The 14877-nt window shown below is 40.3% G+C and overlaps 1 protein-coding gene across 1 annotated transcript in view; it reads right to left on the bottom strand.

Moving 5' to 3' along the window:
* The window catches only part of LOC147223615 (glucosidase 2 subunit beta-like), a 153097-nt gene that overhangs the window by 47224 nt on the left and 90996 nt on the right, over window positions 1-14877 (bottom strand). The window contains exon 10 of the mRNA XM_086166435.1: window positions 1589-1658. Within this exon, the coding sequence (XP_086022561.1) occupies window positions 1589-1658 (70 nt within the window). The remainder of the gene's footprint in view (window positions 1-1588; window positions 1659-14877) is intronic.

Raw genomic sequence — 14877 nt, 5'->3', positions numbered from 1 at the left:
CTTATACAGGTATTTATATCTGGTAGAAACTTGACCTTTGAGTAACTACCTTCTCTGCATTTGGTTCTCATTTCACCCATCTGTAATGAACAGTTTGCTGGCTAAAGGGCCAAAGCAGTGACTTATCAGTTATAGCTGGCTGGCTCAGGACTCAGAGAAAGCATCTGACAAACAAATTCTCAATGAGACCTGCTTGATCTTTTGTCTTCTTCAGATTTTATTTTTATCCTGCAAGGTTAGGGTATAATCACTGCTGGTAAAATTATGTAATAGAGCTATTTAAATAACTTGCATCATTACAAATCATTACAATTTAAACAGAAGTTTGTTTAAAGTGCTTGCAAGTTCTGAAGCTACAAGTAAAGCCTCTTTTATCCAGTATTTTCTAGGCAGAAATATTGTGCTGAACCCTGTAATCAATAAACAGTGAACATGGATTCCTGCTGAAGGTGATGCATCAAATTTTGTCGGGAAATACACCGAAAAACACTGGATGCAACCCACTCGTCCTGACCGTATTCATCTCAGTCATCAAACTGTCATTATTTTGCACAAAAGGATGGGGACTGAGCATTGGTGTGACAATAAACCCTTAAACTCAGCTTCATTATCTGAAGGCTGATCAGATGTATTGCAAAAGAGTTGATGCTAGGCTCCCTCCGACTTTACCAAATATTTTGTGTGATTTTGGCCCATTTTTCCTACAGAGAATATGTTATACTCTGAGTAACTCCATCAACTGAATGACTGTTTTATTTACTTGAAGTGCAACATTAAGGAAGTTTCAAAAGGTTTGTATAAAACAAACCTAAATCTGGAATTGTGGGCTTTTCCTTCCCATACTTAAATAAATCAAATATTTCAAAAATCCTCAACATAAACTTTGACAGAGGTACAGGTGTACAGGTGACTATACTTGTTGACTTATTTTTCAAAAATTAGTCGACAAGTGGCTCAGCGGTTAGCACCCCTGCCTCACAGCAAGAAGGACCTCGGTTCAGCCCGCACAGGGAGCCTGTGTCAGTGTGGGTTTTCTGGTTTCCTCCCACAATCCAAACATAAATTGGAAAAAGTACCCTGATGTTTGAATGGTTTTCTATCTCTGGCGACCGGTCCAGGGTGTCCTCTGCTTCAATGACACCTTGAATAGGCTCCTGCGACCCTGACTGCATCATCGCAAGCGGATGATAATGAGCGAATGAAAGGCACCACCTTTCCTCCAATTCAGAAAGAGCAAAGCAAGGGCAGATAAATCAAGTTATTTCAGATGCAGGTATAGAACCATATGTTGCCATTTGAGAACATGTTTATGCACAGCAGGCAATCAACGGCATTTGTTTTTATTCATCAAAATTAGCCTCGGGTATCACACTGTGCAAATTCATTACTTTGAAGCTTTCTCGACTACTTTAGCACAGATAGTTGGATTCTATTTTGAGATCTGGTTGCATAGTATGTACTACAGTTACAACAGCAGGCTAAACCATACAGTTGAAAGGTAAATGTTGTAAAATCCTGACATTTTGCCTAAATTAAGAGAAGATCAAACCGAAAACACTGCATTTATTCTTTTATACCGTTCCCTTACATTATTTCCATGTTGACAGTCTCATAGGCTTCTTCCACCTTCTTCAGACTGGTAGCCTCGCACTCCACAGCTGGATAAAAAAAAAAAAAACAGTCAGAAAATTTACAACGCAGGCATGATGTGTCTCAGCCACTGTGCGCAACTTAAACTGTGCAAATAAGTCAGGCAACAGAGCAAAACAATGCATTAACAGAAAACACTTATTTCAGGTGTGGTAAGTGCAAAAAAGACCTGCAGGCATGTTAGTCTATTCACACAGACAATTGTGTTAACCAAGAGTGAGAGGAAAAAATAGGTCCGGGAGTGTGAGAGCAGTGGAGGTGGCGGCAGCTATGATTAGTTTCGGTCTCTGTCACTCTTGTATGTATAAGATGACAGTTTGTTCTGGAAGTACAGTGATCTTTAAACTCTTTTTCCAATAGCTGTGACAGGTACAAAAAAGAAAAACAAGCAACAACAAAAATAACACCATAAGAACAAAAAAAGATAACAAAGTCATCTTACTGGATTACGGGAATGCCTGCAAGGTCAGCAACAGCAGTAACCTCTAGTTTCATAAAAATACGCCCAGCTTCCTGGTAGAAGAATTTAAAAATTTATATTGTAGAGTTTGTTTGGTTTGTGATTTTAACCCTTGGATAAATGGGTTTCATAATCATTTTGAAGCATTCCCTTTGCTCTGTACCGTATTCAACCAACTGCTAAATATTTGCCTCAACTGCCTATCTGATGAGGAAATTACTTTAGTCTCGGTCCACTCACTAATTTAGATTACATCTAATGAGCTATTATTAATGTTATAGTTCTAAATGCTTTTTTGCACAAACTGACATTGAAATATGTCGAAAAAGTGGAAAAGTTGAAGTTCAGTCATGCAGAGGAACAGGAACAAATCAGTAAAAGAAATACCACATTTTTGAGGTATTTTTGTAAAAATGAACAGGAGGATGCACTATCCAAATCAATCATGACAATAAATATGCAAAGGGCTTTAAACATCGACCGACAGTTATTAATGGACAGTTCATTGAGGTCTATGAACTTAACCTCAGTGCAACACGATAAGGTCAACCAAATGTGATGTCCAGACATCTGGATATCACATTTGGTTGACTTGTAGTCTTTTCAGTGTTTTGTAAAGGGAGCATATAATCATACAATTATTGAACCATTAAGAAATCATAATTACAACTTCCATTGGATATTTACTGTCAAAGTGTTCTTACGCCATTAAGAAATACCATAGATATAAATAATGCGTCTCAAGTCCCTTTGCCTATTAACAGTCACATGTGGTTGATTCTAGAATCGTCTGATACAATGTATTAAAAATATCACTTAATGCTTGGGGGAAACAAACACAGGAGTAACCAGAGTCTAGGTAATAAAATACAATAACCACAATAACCACAACCACAATGATGAAGAATTGTTATTAATATGCCTGGCATTTTCAGAGGGGATTAATCTTGTTAATTATTTTATTTTCCAGACTTGATAAGAAGCGCTCAGCCAGGTTTCTGATGCTTCAAACATAACTGCTGAGTTTATATGGACCACATATCAGGTCAAAGATGTTTTTGCGTCTGATCACATTTTAAGGGAAGCTGACAACATTTTGAAATCCATCCAAGAAAACCTGGCAGTATTTCTCATAGCAATGAACATGAAAAGGTGGAGAGCCAGGAGAGAGAAAAGGGAAGAAAATAGAACATGAGCTGTGAAAGACTCAAGTTTAATTGTCTTTTGCAGACGGACCTGGGGAATTACTTCGGCTTCTCAGAGTGGACAGGTTTGCCTTTGTCGTCGAGGAAACTCACTGGGGCCTTAGCACTGTGGCAACAGAGTGGAATGTCTATGCAGTAAGGACTGTGTGGGAAGCTGTCACAGCCCTGGCCTGAATACCAATTAGCATGTTCTTTGCATGTGGTCTCAGCTAGTTGCCCATAAAGATACCCCCGCACAATTCCCTCAGCGCCTGTTTCCAAGTGGAGAAGAAATTTTTACTAACACAGTTCACTAACAGTGATTCGCCATGCTTTAATAACTATTTTCATAATATCAAAAAGGCGAGCTCTATCCCTTACCCATTCCTGATCCCCCTAAACTCCTTGAGAAAATCATACAGTCACGCACACAAGAATGGTCTTTCCAGTCGTCTCATGCAATCTCAGATTCCTCCTCTTGCTGTATTTCTTCTCTCTATCCCCTTTGCGCTTTCTTGCAGATGCGCACACACACACACAAGCGCAGACACACACACACACACCAATCATGAGGCTCAGCAGTGACAAAAGGAGACACAAAATCCCAAGTGGATGACATTTGACCCCTTACAGCAGCCCAATCGTATATGGAGAGAGTAGTGGTGATAAAGGGGAACTGAGGAGGGAGGAGAAAGACTCAGAGAGCAGCCAGGCGTGCAGAAATACCAAGAGCAGGGAACACAGGGCAAGTAAAGCCTCTCAAATGGTCTCCAACAGTCTGTCCTCCAAAAAGACCCTATACTTTTGGTGTGATGAAGGGGTCCCAAAGTGAAGGTCCAATAACCCGGGGGGGGGATAATTTCCAGAAATTAAACATTTTTAATCGATGGACATCTTCTATTCTACTCATACATTTCAAGACAAAAAATTGTAATCCTGTATATTCCTTCACTGAAAGATGGTCAAAATCCAAAAATGTTGATTTTTGACTGTTTTCCATTTAGAAATTATTTTAATGACTATGTGTTGTGAATTAGTGATTGTGTCTTTTTTAATAAAAATGCATTACCTATATTAATTTCCACAGGAAAATGGAAATAAACAAAAAATACCCCAAGCGTCAACACAAGCAATGAATCTGGACTCCCCCAGGGGTAAAGATAACAAGGGTTATGATACCTGCCATATGGTCAGCTGATATGGTTTCATAATCTCACCATGCATGAATAACTTGGATGACAGCAGCATTTTTTTACAATTTTAATTTATGCATGCAATAACTTTGATGAGCAGACTAATTAATATCAACTCACTGGAAAGGGCAGACATTAAGAATGAGCCATTGTTGTTCAGGGACGGATCAAATACATCTCCTCCCCCATATTTACTGTTTTTTGTACGATAATAAAATATTTACTGTCTCAAAAATGTTTATACAAAACCATAAGGTAATTCTTTCGCATTTCAACAATACTGACCAAACCACTCTGTCTGCAGGGTATATTTTTAGCACTAGACGTTAACAACAGAGCTGTTAAATCATAGAGGCTGTGTGCAAAAAAGAGGAGTAGGAGGAACACAATGTAGTATGCCATCTCCTGCTGGAAATCTCCTGTGCATACATACCTTGAGTCGGAGATGCTGAAGATGCTCTGTTTACATGCTAGCGGATCAATAGTCAAGGCAATTTTTCTACAGCTCTAAGAAAAGAACCCTGGGAGTCGGTGCTATGTGCACCACAGCCATGCTTAACAAAACAAAAGCAATGTAGTGAGGCCACCCCTGAACCTCACACTTACACAAGCAGTAGACACCTTTTCAAGATTATGTTGACTACCAGGCAACATGTAGGAGTTGCTTTGTTGACTCTAAAAGCCTGCTCTTTAAAATAAAGACTGGCACCGTGTTCAAGCTTCTACATTACTTTCAATTCACTCTCCTTCATAACCTCTTGAATTCATTGTCATTTATCATCCCCCTGTATTTGTTTCCTTTAGACTTTAACATTCTCCTCGCCTTCAGTATTTTCATTGCAAACTCCTTGGCGTTTTCCTGTCACGCTCACCACCCCTTTTTTCAGCTCCATTTTCTCAGTTTTACCGTTCCTCTCACCCAACTGACAAACTTGTTTTGACTGGGGATTGGGGGGTGCTAATATATAGGTTGAGAAAACCTGTAATGAAATGTTTATGACAGATGGTAACAGTAAAAAAGTGGTTTCAGATACAGAGCTGGTGATAAAATTAATAACCACCTGCTAGCATCAAATAAATCGTCCATGGGTGCAAATCACTCTTTCCTTCTTTTTCTGTTGGGTAATTCTTATCGAAATCTTCCTGTCTTGGCAACTGGACTTGAATTTCTTCACTTGAAGACGTTTCGCCCCTAATCTGAGAGACATTTTCGAATCTAATGGCCTATGGAGAGTTTCCGAATATAAGTGCCCTGTTTTCGGGCGGGTCTAGGTTATGGTGGCTTGTTGTGTAAATGAAAGAGTTGATCTACTGAAACTAAGTGTAAGAGGCTTGTTATGAAAAAGGAGTTGTCGTTCACTGGAAGTTATCGTTCACTTGTACCTGTCGTACCTGAATTGGAATGTGAAAAGGTAATGCTCAACAAAGGAGTGAAACCTGTGGGATCACATGAACTGAGGCTCATGTGGACGTTACCAGGGGCTGGTTCTGATGGTTCTGGTCAGGACGTAGACATGGAGCTCAAGAGCTAGTGGTTCTAGGATGTTACCAGTCCCCGGTAACGTCCACATGAGCCTCAGTTCATGTGATCCTACAGGTTATTAGAATAATCACGATCCTCTGTTGATCTCCATGGGGAAATAGGTTCTCCGGAATTAACCCATCATGGATGAACCAGGAGCAGGACGCTGCCATCCACCGGTGCAGGGGAGCAGTTAGGGGTTCAGTGTCTTGCTCAACAACTCTTCGACACACTAGGAGGAGCTGAGAGTCGAACCGGGAATGTTCCCGACCGCCCCCAGAACTGGAAAAGCCTCTCAGATGAGGGGTGAAACATCAAGTTCAGAAATTCAAGTCCAGTTGCCAGGACAAGAAGATTTTGACAAGTATTCACCATGACCTGGATGACTGAGAACCTCCACAGACACATTATATCGGGTTTACTGATGTACCAGAAGTTTTAACTTTTATACACAGAAATGTATTCAATGGATGAAAAATGCATGTTAGCATTAAGATATTATGCCAGATTTACATTTCTGTTTCCTTATGTCGTCTAAATCTCTCAAATTACTTCAAAACTGTAGCACTGGCTGCTGTGTGTTGAGAAGAGGTCAGTCTCGCCCCCTGCATAATCGTTGTGTTGGAGTGTCTGATTGTATTAAGCTTGAGTGAATAACAGTAGCTGGCAGAAATAGCATCATGTTTTGAACCATCAGTGCAATTCATGGCCCTGTGACTGAGTCAGTTTGTATTCTTTCTCCTACACACTCTGCAACTCTTTTTTTACCCACAGTGGTTGAAGGACAGGTGCAGCAGCGCTGTAAGAATGCGCGGAAATTAAGAATGGGTCCATTCACTGTAAAAGCTGCCATTATAATAATCAATCAACATAGCCGTGCAGATGGAGAGTGTTAGAACACGCAAGATCTAACTGATCGGTATGATACACAGTAATTAATTGAAAATAAATAAATAAATAAATAAATAAATCTGGATATAATGAAATGTTGTAGTTACTTAGGCTTGTGGGGTGTAATGAAAAAGCTTAAATGAGAGCCAGACTTCGTACTTCATCTTATTTCAGATTTGAAAATTAATTTCTAACCTATATCTAGCACCAACCAGTTACACACCATTGCAATGTATGTTTTGAGTAATTGTCCTTTTTTCAACAGCTTTTCAAACCGATGCTGTTTGGAGTAACCTACAGTTGCATAAAATAATGCTACAGTACATCAACAACATCCTGTTGTGGGTGTTCCTTTAGAAAATCAACAGTGACAGTGGTCCTGGCAGTACTTGGGATCTGAGACGTTTAAAAAAAAAAATATATTTCTTGAATGTTTTTAAATGTATAAAATTAAAATATCAGGATTATATCACGATCACAATTCTCCTTGGCAATAAGAGATTGCCAGGCACCAAGAGGAAGGCGCAAACAGTATATATCTGGCACATAAACTCTGAAACTCTTCAGGCTGTTTGGCAACCACACTGCTATATACTTTTTTCCTTTTTTTTTTTTTTTCAAAAACATTGTGCTTAAAGATATATGCCTCTGGATTTACATTTATATCACTATCCTTTTAGATAATGATATAAATAAGTGGCTAAGTCATTTCTTGACAAAAAGTGATTTTGTCACCTAAATCAAGTCCTTTTTCCACATATGACTCATGCATAACATATTGAGACAACATATGACATCAGCAGTAAAATGAAAGAAGAAGTACTCCAGCAAGCATGTACTGCTCTTATTCATTAACATGATGCATAATCACTATTTAACATTTAAATGTAGGGGGGTTTGAAGAGAATAAACTGTCTGCGTGGAGGGAGTTCACTCTGTAACAACTGGGTGATGTTTATGAATATGCATGATGTATGATGTAACAAACGCCTAGGAGCTGACCTACTTCTGTGTCTCCTCTGCTCGTGACTCCGTCCTCTTCCGGGTAACTCTGTCATCGGGCACCATGCTGCAATAACAGGAAGCGTGCGACTCTCATGCACAAATCGGAACAGTCCCTTTTGATGGCTTTGCAAGAGATCGCTGTCTGCTGATGGGAAATGTTCAATATGTCTTTGTGAAGCTTTACAAGTGGTAAAGAGCTCATCCCTCTGTTCTCACAAACCGTCTATTGATATTGGTTTACTTTTTCATGGGTAAATATAAACATAAGCCAGGACAAATATTTTTACAAGGTAAATTTAATAAAAAAAATTTAAAAAAAGAAGATAGAAAACTGCTTGACTATGTACATGTGCAATGAACAACTGGATGGATGAATAAATGCGTGATAGACAAGTATGCGTAGACAATGGAGAGCTCTCGACATAACTGGGGCTACACACTGGAGACTACTCGTCTGCACCATCTCATAAAATATCTTTATCTGAGATCATCTTGGTATGGTGCCAAACACTGTTAGCTTCAGGAGCTAGGAATGAAAAAAAATCTATTTCAGACAACATAAGAGACAGAAAGCTGGCAGCTGCTCAAATCAAACTTCCAACATTTGATAAGTGAGAATGGGCTAATTTGGTGTATCCCTCGAATGGTTGCAATCCAATACATTCCTCCTGTGGCCATCAAAACACACGAACAGGGGTGAGAGAGGGCAAATCGTTTCAACCTCTCGACAGCTTAATAGAAGAAGAAGGAAAATGTGCTCATAGCTTATTCTATAGCGAAAGGATGCTTGGAAATCTTTTTCAACCTGCTCTTCTCTTGACCTTCCCCATGCTCCTTCTGTCAAACTAGCACTTAAGGTGAGTATAATTATGTTTCAAGGACGCACTGCCCCGCACTGGGTTCAGGGGTCTCGGATAGCACGACGTTAATGGCAAACCCTCGCTGTTTAACATTTCTCTCCTAATTTGGAAAGTCCTGAACAGAGTGTTTAATTAACATCAACCCCTGCCAAGGTTTGTAACCTGCCAGAGCACCAATCCTGTGCTCGATTGCACACTGAAGATCTGCTTCCTCACATGCCAATTCATGTGTTGAGTGCTGAGATTCACTGGCTTAGAAAAGTCCCATGTCACAATATGAACTGAGGTATACTGAAGCATACTGAGGTGCAGGGGTGAATTGGGAGAGCTGTCAGAACAGTGGTTTCTGAGACATAATGGTTCTTAAAAATAATCTCCCGCATTAATGTACGTCGTAGATGGTGGAGATGATTTAGAAAGAAAATTGTGTTGGTGTTTGGTTTAAATGCCAAAATCTCTGTTGGGCTCTGCATTCAAAGTTACTTTTTCCTTTTTTCTTAGAAATATCCTTGCATCTTTTCAAAATAAGAATCACTGTACATGATTTTTTAGACTGTTCAAATAACAATAAAGATGTTGAATGTTGAATCGTACATTCATCATAGCTACATTTGATCAAAGTGAACTTCAGTGTCTGAACAACTTATTTATTGAGGAAGTGTAGTTAATTTGATCCTGAAGAAATAACCACTGAGATTTATAAGGACTAAGTTCTTTTACCTCCTTCCTTCTTCTGAACTATGTTTTGATTTAAAGGTTTATTAGTTTTTCTCTTGGCTCAATTCAGGTGTTTGGCATGGGGCTGTGTTTACTTTTCTTTTCAAATATTCCCATGTCTGTCCTTTCCTAATATCCTGTGCATAGTTTCTTACATGTGCAGGAAAAATCCACGATTCCATCTCAGTTTGTGCACCTGTAAATCACTGTCTTTAATTCGCGTTACTTTCTTATCTCTCATAGTTGCTTGAATTACAGTATTTAGTATTGGGTGTCCCTCCTCTGTGATTACCTTCTCTGCCCTAAGGTGTTTCCTTGGCTGGCTTCCCCAGCTTGCATTTTTTTTTGTTTGACATCTTTTCTGAATTCATTTTTGCTGTTTTTGTCTCTTGGTCTTAATTTTTCTCTGCGTTTTGTTGAGTAACAAAATAAACTATCACTTCATACGTTCCTGAAGGCCTGACAGGCCCGTTGCCTCTTCACTGCAATGGCAAAAATGATATGTCGTTACCTAAATCGGGACTCGAAATCTTCATCTATGACAAAATTTTTAAGTTTAGGGTTACTAGTACCAATCCAAAGTATTCATAAGGCTTTGCAGAGTCGTGTATACATGGTGATATGTTGAAAGTGGAATCATTAGAAATTCTGAGAAATTCCTTGAGCTAAACTTGAGTCAAATAAGGGCGTTGAAATATATCGAATACAGTAAACTACAGTAAACTGCACCAAGAAAACAATCAAACAAAAGGTGACACGGTGGTGCAGTGGTTGATTCCCACAGGGTGCCTCTCTGTGAGGAGTTGCATGTCCTCCCCATGTCTGCATGGGTTTCTCTGAGTTTCCTCCCACAGAAGGTTAGTGCAGAAGGTCAACTGGAAAATATTGGAAAATTGCCCAGATGTGTGTAGCAGAGTGAATGGTTGTTTGTTTCTATGGTCCTGCGTTCGACTGGCAACCAATCCAGCGTGTACCTCGCCTCTCATCCAATGACAGCTGGGATAGGCTCCATGACCCCAAGTGCAGGATAAGTGGGGGATAATGAGTGAATGAATTAAACTCCGCACCAAATAAACACAAAAATGGTCAAAATAGCAATTGAAGTGTCACCAAAATAAAGAACAAGCACAGGCAGCTAAAAAATTCACAGCGTTCCAAAGAAAAACTACAGCACCTGCACAGAAATATAAATGATGGTCTCCACTTATGGAGTGGTTTCAAATTGCTTTACACAAGACTGCATTTACCCATTTACACAACCAAACCGATGCAGAGCTGCTAGTCAAGGTTATAACCAGGCCACCGGGAGCAACTGGGGGTTCAGCGTCTTGCCCAAGGACACTTCGTCATGCAGGCAGGAGGGGCCAGGAGTGAAAACACCAATGATCCAATTGAAGGAACACCATCTCTACTAACTGAGCCAACCAAGTGCTTTGTGATATGAGTTTGAATTCACAAAGTTAAAACTTGTGTGGCAGTTCGCAACTGACAAAGCGATACGGTACTTGTTCGGCTCACGGTTCTTTAGATTGTTACTAAACAGCTCAAACAGCATCGGGGGACAAAAACCAGCAACGCTAGCATTGTCAATAACATGTGCTCTGCTGAAAACAGATGAGGCGGCATAAAGAGAGCCGCTGGACGCGGTAGCTGTAGTCTGCAGCTCAGGAAAATAGGACCAGTGATGATAGCACCATGGACAGCACCGGTTATCCCCATCTATGTCAGCACGATGGAGAGGGCTTGCTGAGCAGGCACCATAGAAAACAGACCGCACAGGAAAGGCTGGAATAATGCTCTCTGAGAATTCAATGATCCTGACACAGGAATGTTGTACCGATTCCTTTTCAAAAAGTGTTTTTTTTGTTTGTTTCATTGATGCTTGTTAACACTCTCATTGACACTAATCTGTCCAGAAGGCCATAAGGACTTGGCTGTGTTGAAAATGAGATTCTGCATTTTACACTGTTATATGTTATAGGTAGTTAGCAGAGGTGACATACATTTTGTATCACTTTTGGGGGTCAAAGAAAAACCCCATCCTGTCAGTTTCAGGGCGGAAAGTTATTTCTGTAGACACCACAGCACTCTGAGCACTGGTATGGTAATGTCTCTCCAAATGGGGTCTTTTCAGTACATGTCAGATAAATTTGGGATCTAGAAGATGCAAGACACCCACCACACACACACACACACACACACACACACACACACACACACACACACACACACACACACAACTATGCTGTAAGATACAACAAAAGAAACCCATGCTTGTGACAGAGGTAGCCTGTAGAACAGGGAGTGAGAGAGGGGAAGGGGGGTGATAAGAAGCAGTGCTAAAGGGAGACAGTGTTTTTGTTTGAATCAGGGGGTCATTAAGAAGCCCTGGAGATGTTTTTTTTCTGGAAAGTGGCTGGTTTGGAGAGGCAGCAGCTGTTGCTGGACTACACTGAACCTCTTTGACAGGCCAATCTAAGCAGATCTCCCATCAGCACAGTGAGGGCGCTGCTGAGCAGCAATGACCTCAACCAGCTTCAGTGCCCCCAAAGGAGGGGGTTGGTGGAGACAAGCCTGCTGACCTGTGGTCTTCCCAGAGGCAGCAGCTCTTTGTGAATATGTGAATATATGTGTGTGCACATGTGTGCGACGTTCTGACATACATCTCAATGCTGCATCAGTCTAATCAGGGTGGAAGGAGGAAGAGAAGAGACCGCCAAGTGTGAGTCAAGTCGTCACGCTACGGCTGGCGATACACTCCAGGATAACTCCCACCGGCCCTGGAGCGAAGCTCTTTATAGCAGCAAGACTGGTTCTGAGATACACGCAGACTTAGACGCAAAAGCACACACACACACACAGAAACACACAGACACCCTATGAGGAATGATGGCTGTGTACCTGTAAAGTCTCAACATATGCCTGCATATAGGTGAAGTCAACTAAAAGGTTGTGTGTGACACACGCAACTACTGTTATAATCCATCGGTTGCAGATTTTTTCTGTCAATAAAGTACACATTTAATGCACATTTTACTGATTTAAACTTCCTTTAGAATAAGAAATACAAGTTCTTACAGCAATGCTGAATTATATAATCACTAAGTTTTGATTTCATACAGTTCCTACTGTAGTTGTGCCAACGCAGTCCTTTTAAAATTACACAGGTGCTTTGTTTTAATGATTCCATCTTTATTCCTCAAAGGGGCTTTATCATTTTTTTCCAAACTCCATTTTGAGCCAGACCCATCTGCCTCATTTACTTTTACAACCATTCTCAATCCCCACTGGGATGAATGTGTTGCCTCCTTCTCTCCTAGCGGTGTCACAATTATGATAAAAAGCAGCCTGAATGCAAGTGCATATGTGTATTTGTGTGTGTCAGGGACAAGTGTGGACAAAACAAATGGTGAAGCTAACACAAAACCCTCTTGTGTCAGTTAATTACTTTCAACGCTCCAGATGCTGTCGTTGACTGAGCGTACGTCTGAAGACTTTGCTGAGGGGGCTGCATTGTGAAGGCGTGTCACCCCTTTAAATAGTACTAGAAATACAGGCCAGGGAGAGGGCATTGGCTACCAACAGTGATACAGCAGCCGCAACCTGATGGCAATTATTTAGACGTCCACTTGCTAATTATAATAAAGGATGACAGGTGCCCAAAACAATTTGAGTGCAAACTGCCTATGAGCTTGTGTGTGGCTGTCTGCGCTTATGGTAAGAGATAAAGATAGCCGAGCCAATGTCTTGTCAAACAAACGTCTCTTTTACTTCTCAGCTAAGCTCTGGTGTGCTTGAATCCTTATGATGAGCGTGTTGTTCCTACTGAGACACACTGCGTTGGTGTTGGACCAGCTGCCTGAAGCTGATTCTTATAGACCTCTGAGGCATGACGAAGATTAGAGAAGGGGCTCTAAGACCCACCTGTATAATTTTACAAGTTGTCAGGAACTTGAACGCCATGTTTATTACATGAGAACTTTGTGAACAATTATAGGGCCGATGTCCTATAATTCTATTCAAGAAGTATTTGAATAATGTTCTTTGGATCATTTTTGATCTGAAACCTTGTATATTTTTTGTTTGGTTTGAAAAGAAACACTTTGAACTGGAATAAAAGGTGATATAGTCCTCTTAAGTTTTCGCAAATCATGAAAAGGTAAATACAATTAAGGGCTTACGCAAAGTCATCTAGTCAAGTGAAAATGACATGGGTCTGACTAGATGTGCTAAAGCCTTAGAAGCCACCAAGGAGGCTGTGCTCATTTATAGTCTAATAGACTGCACATTCACTGTAGCCAAGAATATTTTGACGAGCAGTATCATATCAATGCAGCTTAGATAAAGAAAAAAAAATCCAGGGTAGTCTTTTGTCTTTTTTTTCTTTTAATGACAATGATTGCACTAGACATTTCTCACTTCTGTTAAAGCATGACCTGGCCTTGTGAGGAAATGAAAGAAACTGGGAAAAAATAATCTGATATGACCTAATGGGCTTATGCAGTAATCACTTTTTAAATGATGATGAATACAAACTGAAAACATTTTATTTGGGAACCCCAAAATCACATGGTTTGGCTTCAAAGAAGCACTATTGTACGCAAATAGAGGAGTCACATCTATGGTTGACTGCGTGACAGCCGTAGGGGTGGAAACAGCTGAGAGTGAGAAATTAGAGCAGATGGTGAGGATATTATACTAAAACTTGACAGGTCAGCTCTATTTCCCCTAAATACTACATAAAGTATTTCATTTGAGTCTTTTTCTCCTGGTCTATAATTTAAATAACAGTTCCAAACCATTGTGGTTTGATAACAAAAGCATAGCGTGATGTATTACCAGATGGACTGCTGCTCAATACTTCAAATGTTTCACAAGTGAAAAAAACCCCATAAGCCTCATACATCAAAAAAAATAGTCAATCCATCCAAACCCATGAGCTCTTTACTTAAAACACCTTCTAGCCACCATACACCCACTAAAATTTAACATGCATAAAAACACACAAAACTAAGCACACAGATATTCTCTCCAAGGGCTAACATGAAATGTTGAGCCTTACCCAAAAGACTAACAACATTGTGGGGAGGAGCTTGTAGGTGGCAGAGGGTATATCCAATCACTGATATCCTCGCTGTTGACAGGGGAATAATGAATATAAATTGAACGTTTTTAGCAGGCACTGCCATGTGTGGCTGCCTCGAGTGGGGGAGAGACAGCTGAAGCACAGGTGTTGATAGAGTGACTGTAAGATGTATTTATATATACTTAAGAGTACTATATTACTGTCTTACCATCATTTTGTCTGCTTCTCGGTATTTAGTGCGTATCTGTGAGCCTGTATCTGTGAATGAGGCCTATTGACATCCTCTACTGTGACCCTCTGACTCCTGAC

Source organism: Fistularia commersonii, chromosome 19 (assembly GCF_037954325.1).
Source record: "Fistularia commersonii isolate RoL2024-O1a breed Wild chromosome 19, RoL_Fcom_v1.0, whole genome shotgun sequence".
Taxonomy (NCBI): domain Eukaryota; kingdom Metazoa; phylum Chordata; class Actinopteri; order Syngnathiformes; family Fistulariidae; genus Fistularia; species Fistularia commersonii.
This window is presented reverse-complemented; position numbering and strand designations above follow the sequence as displayed.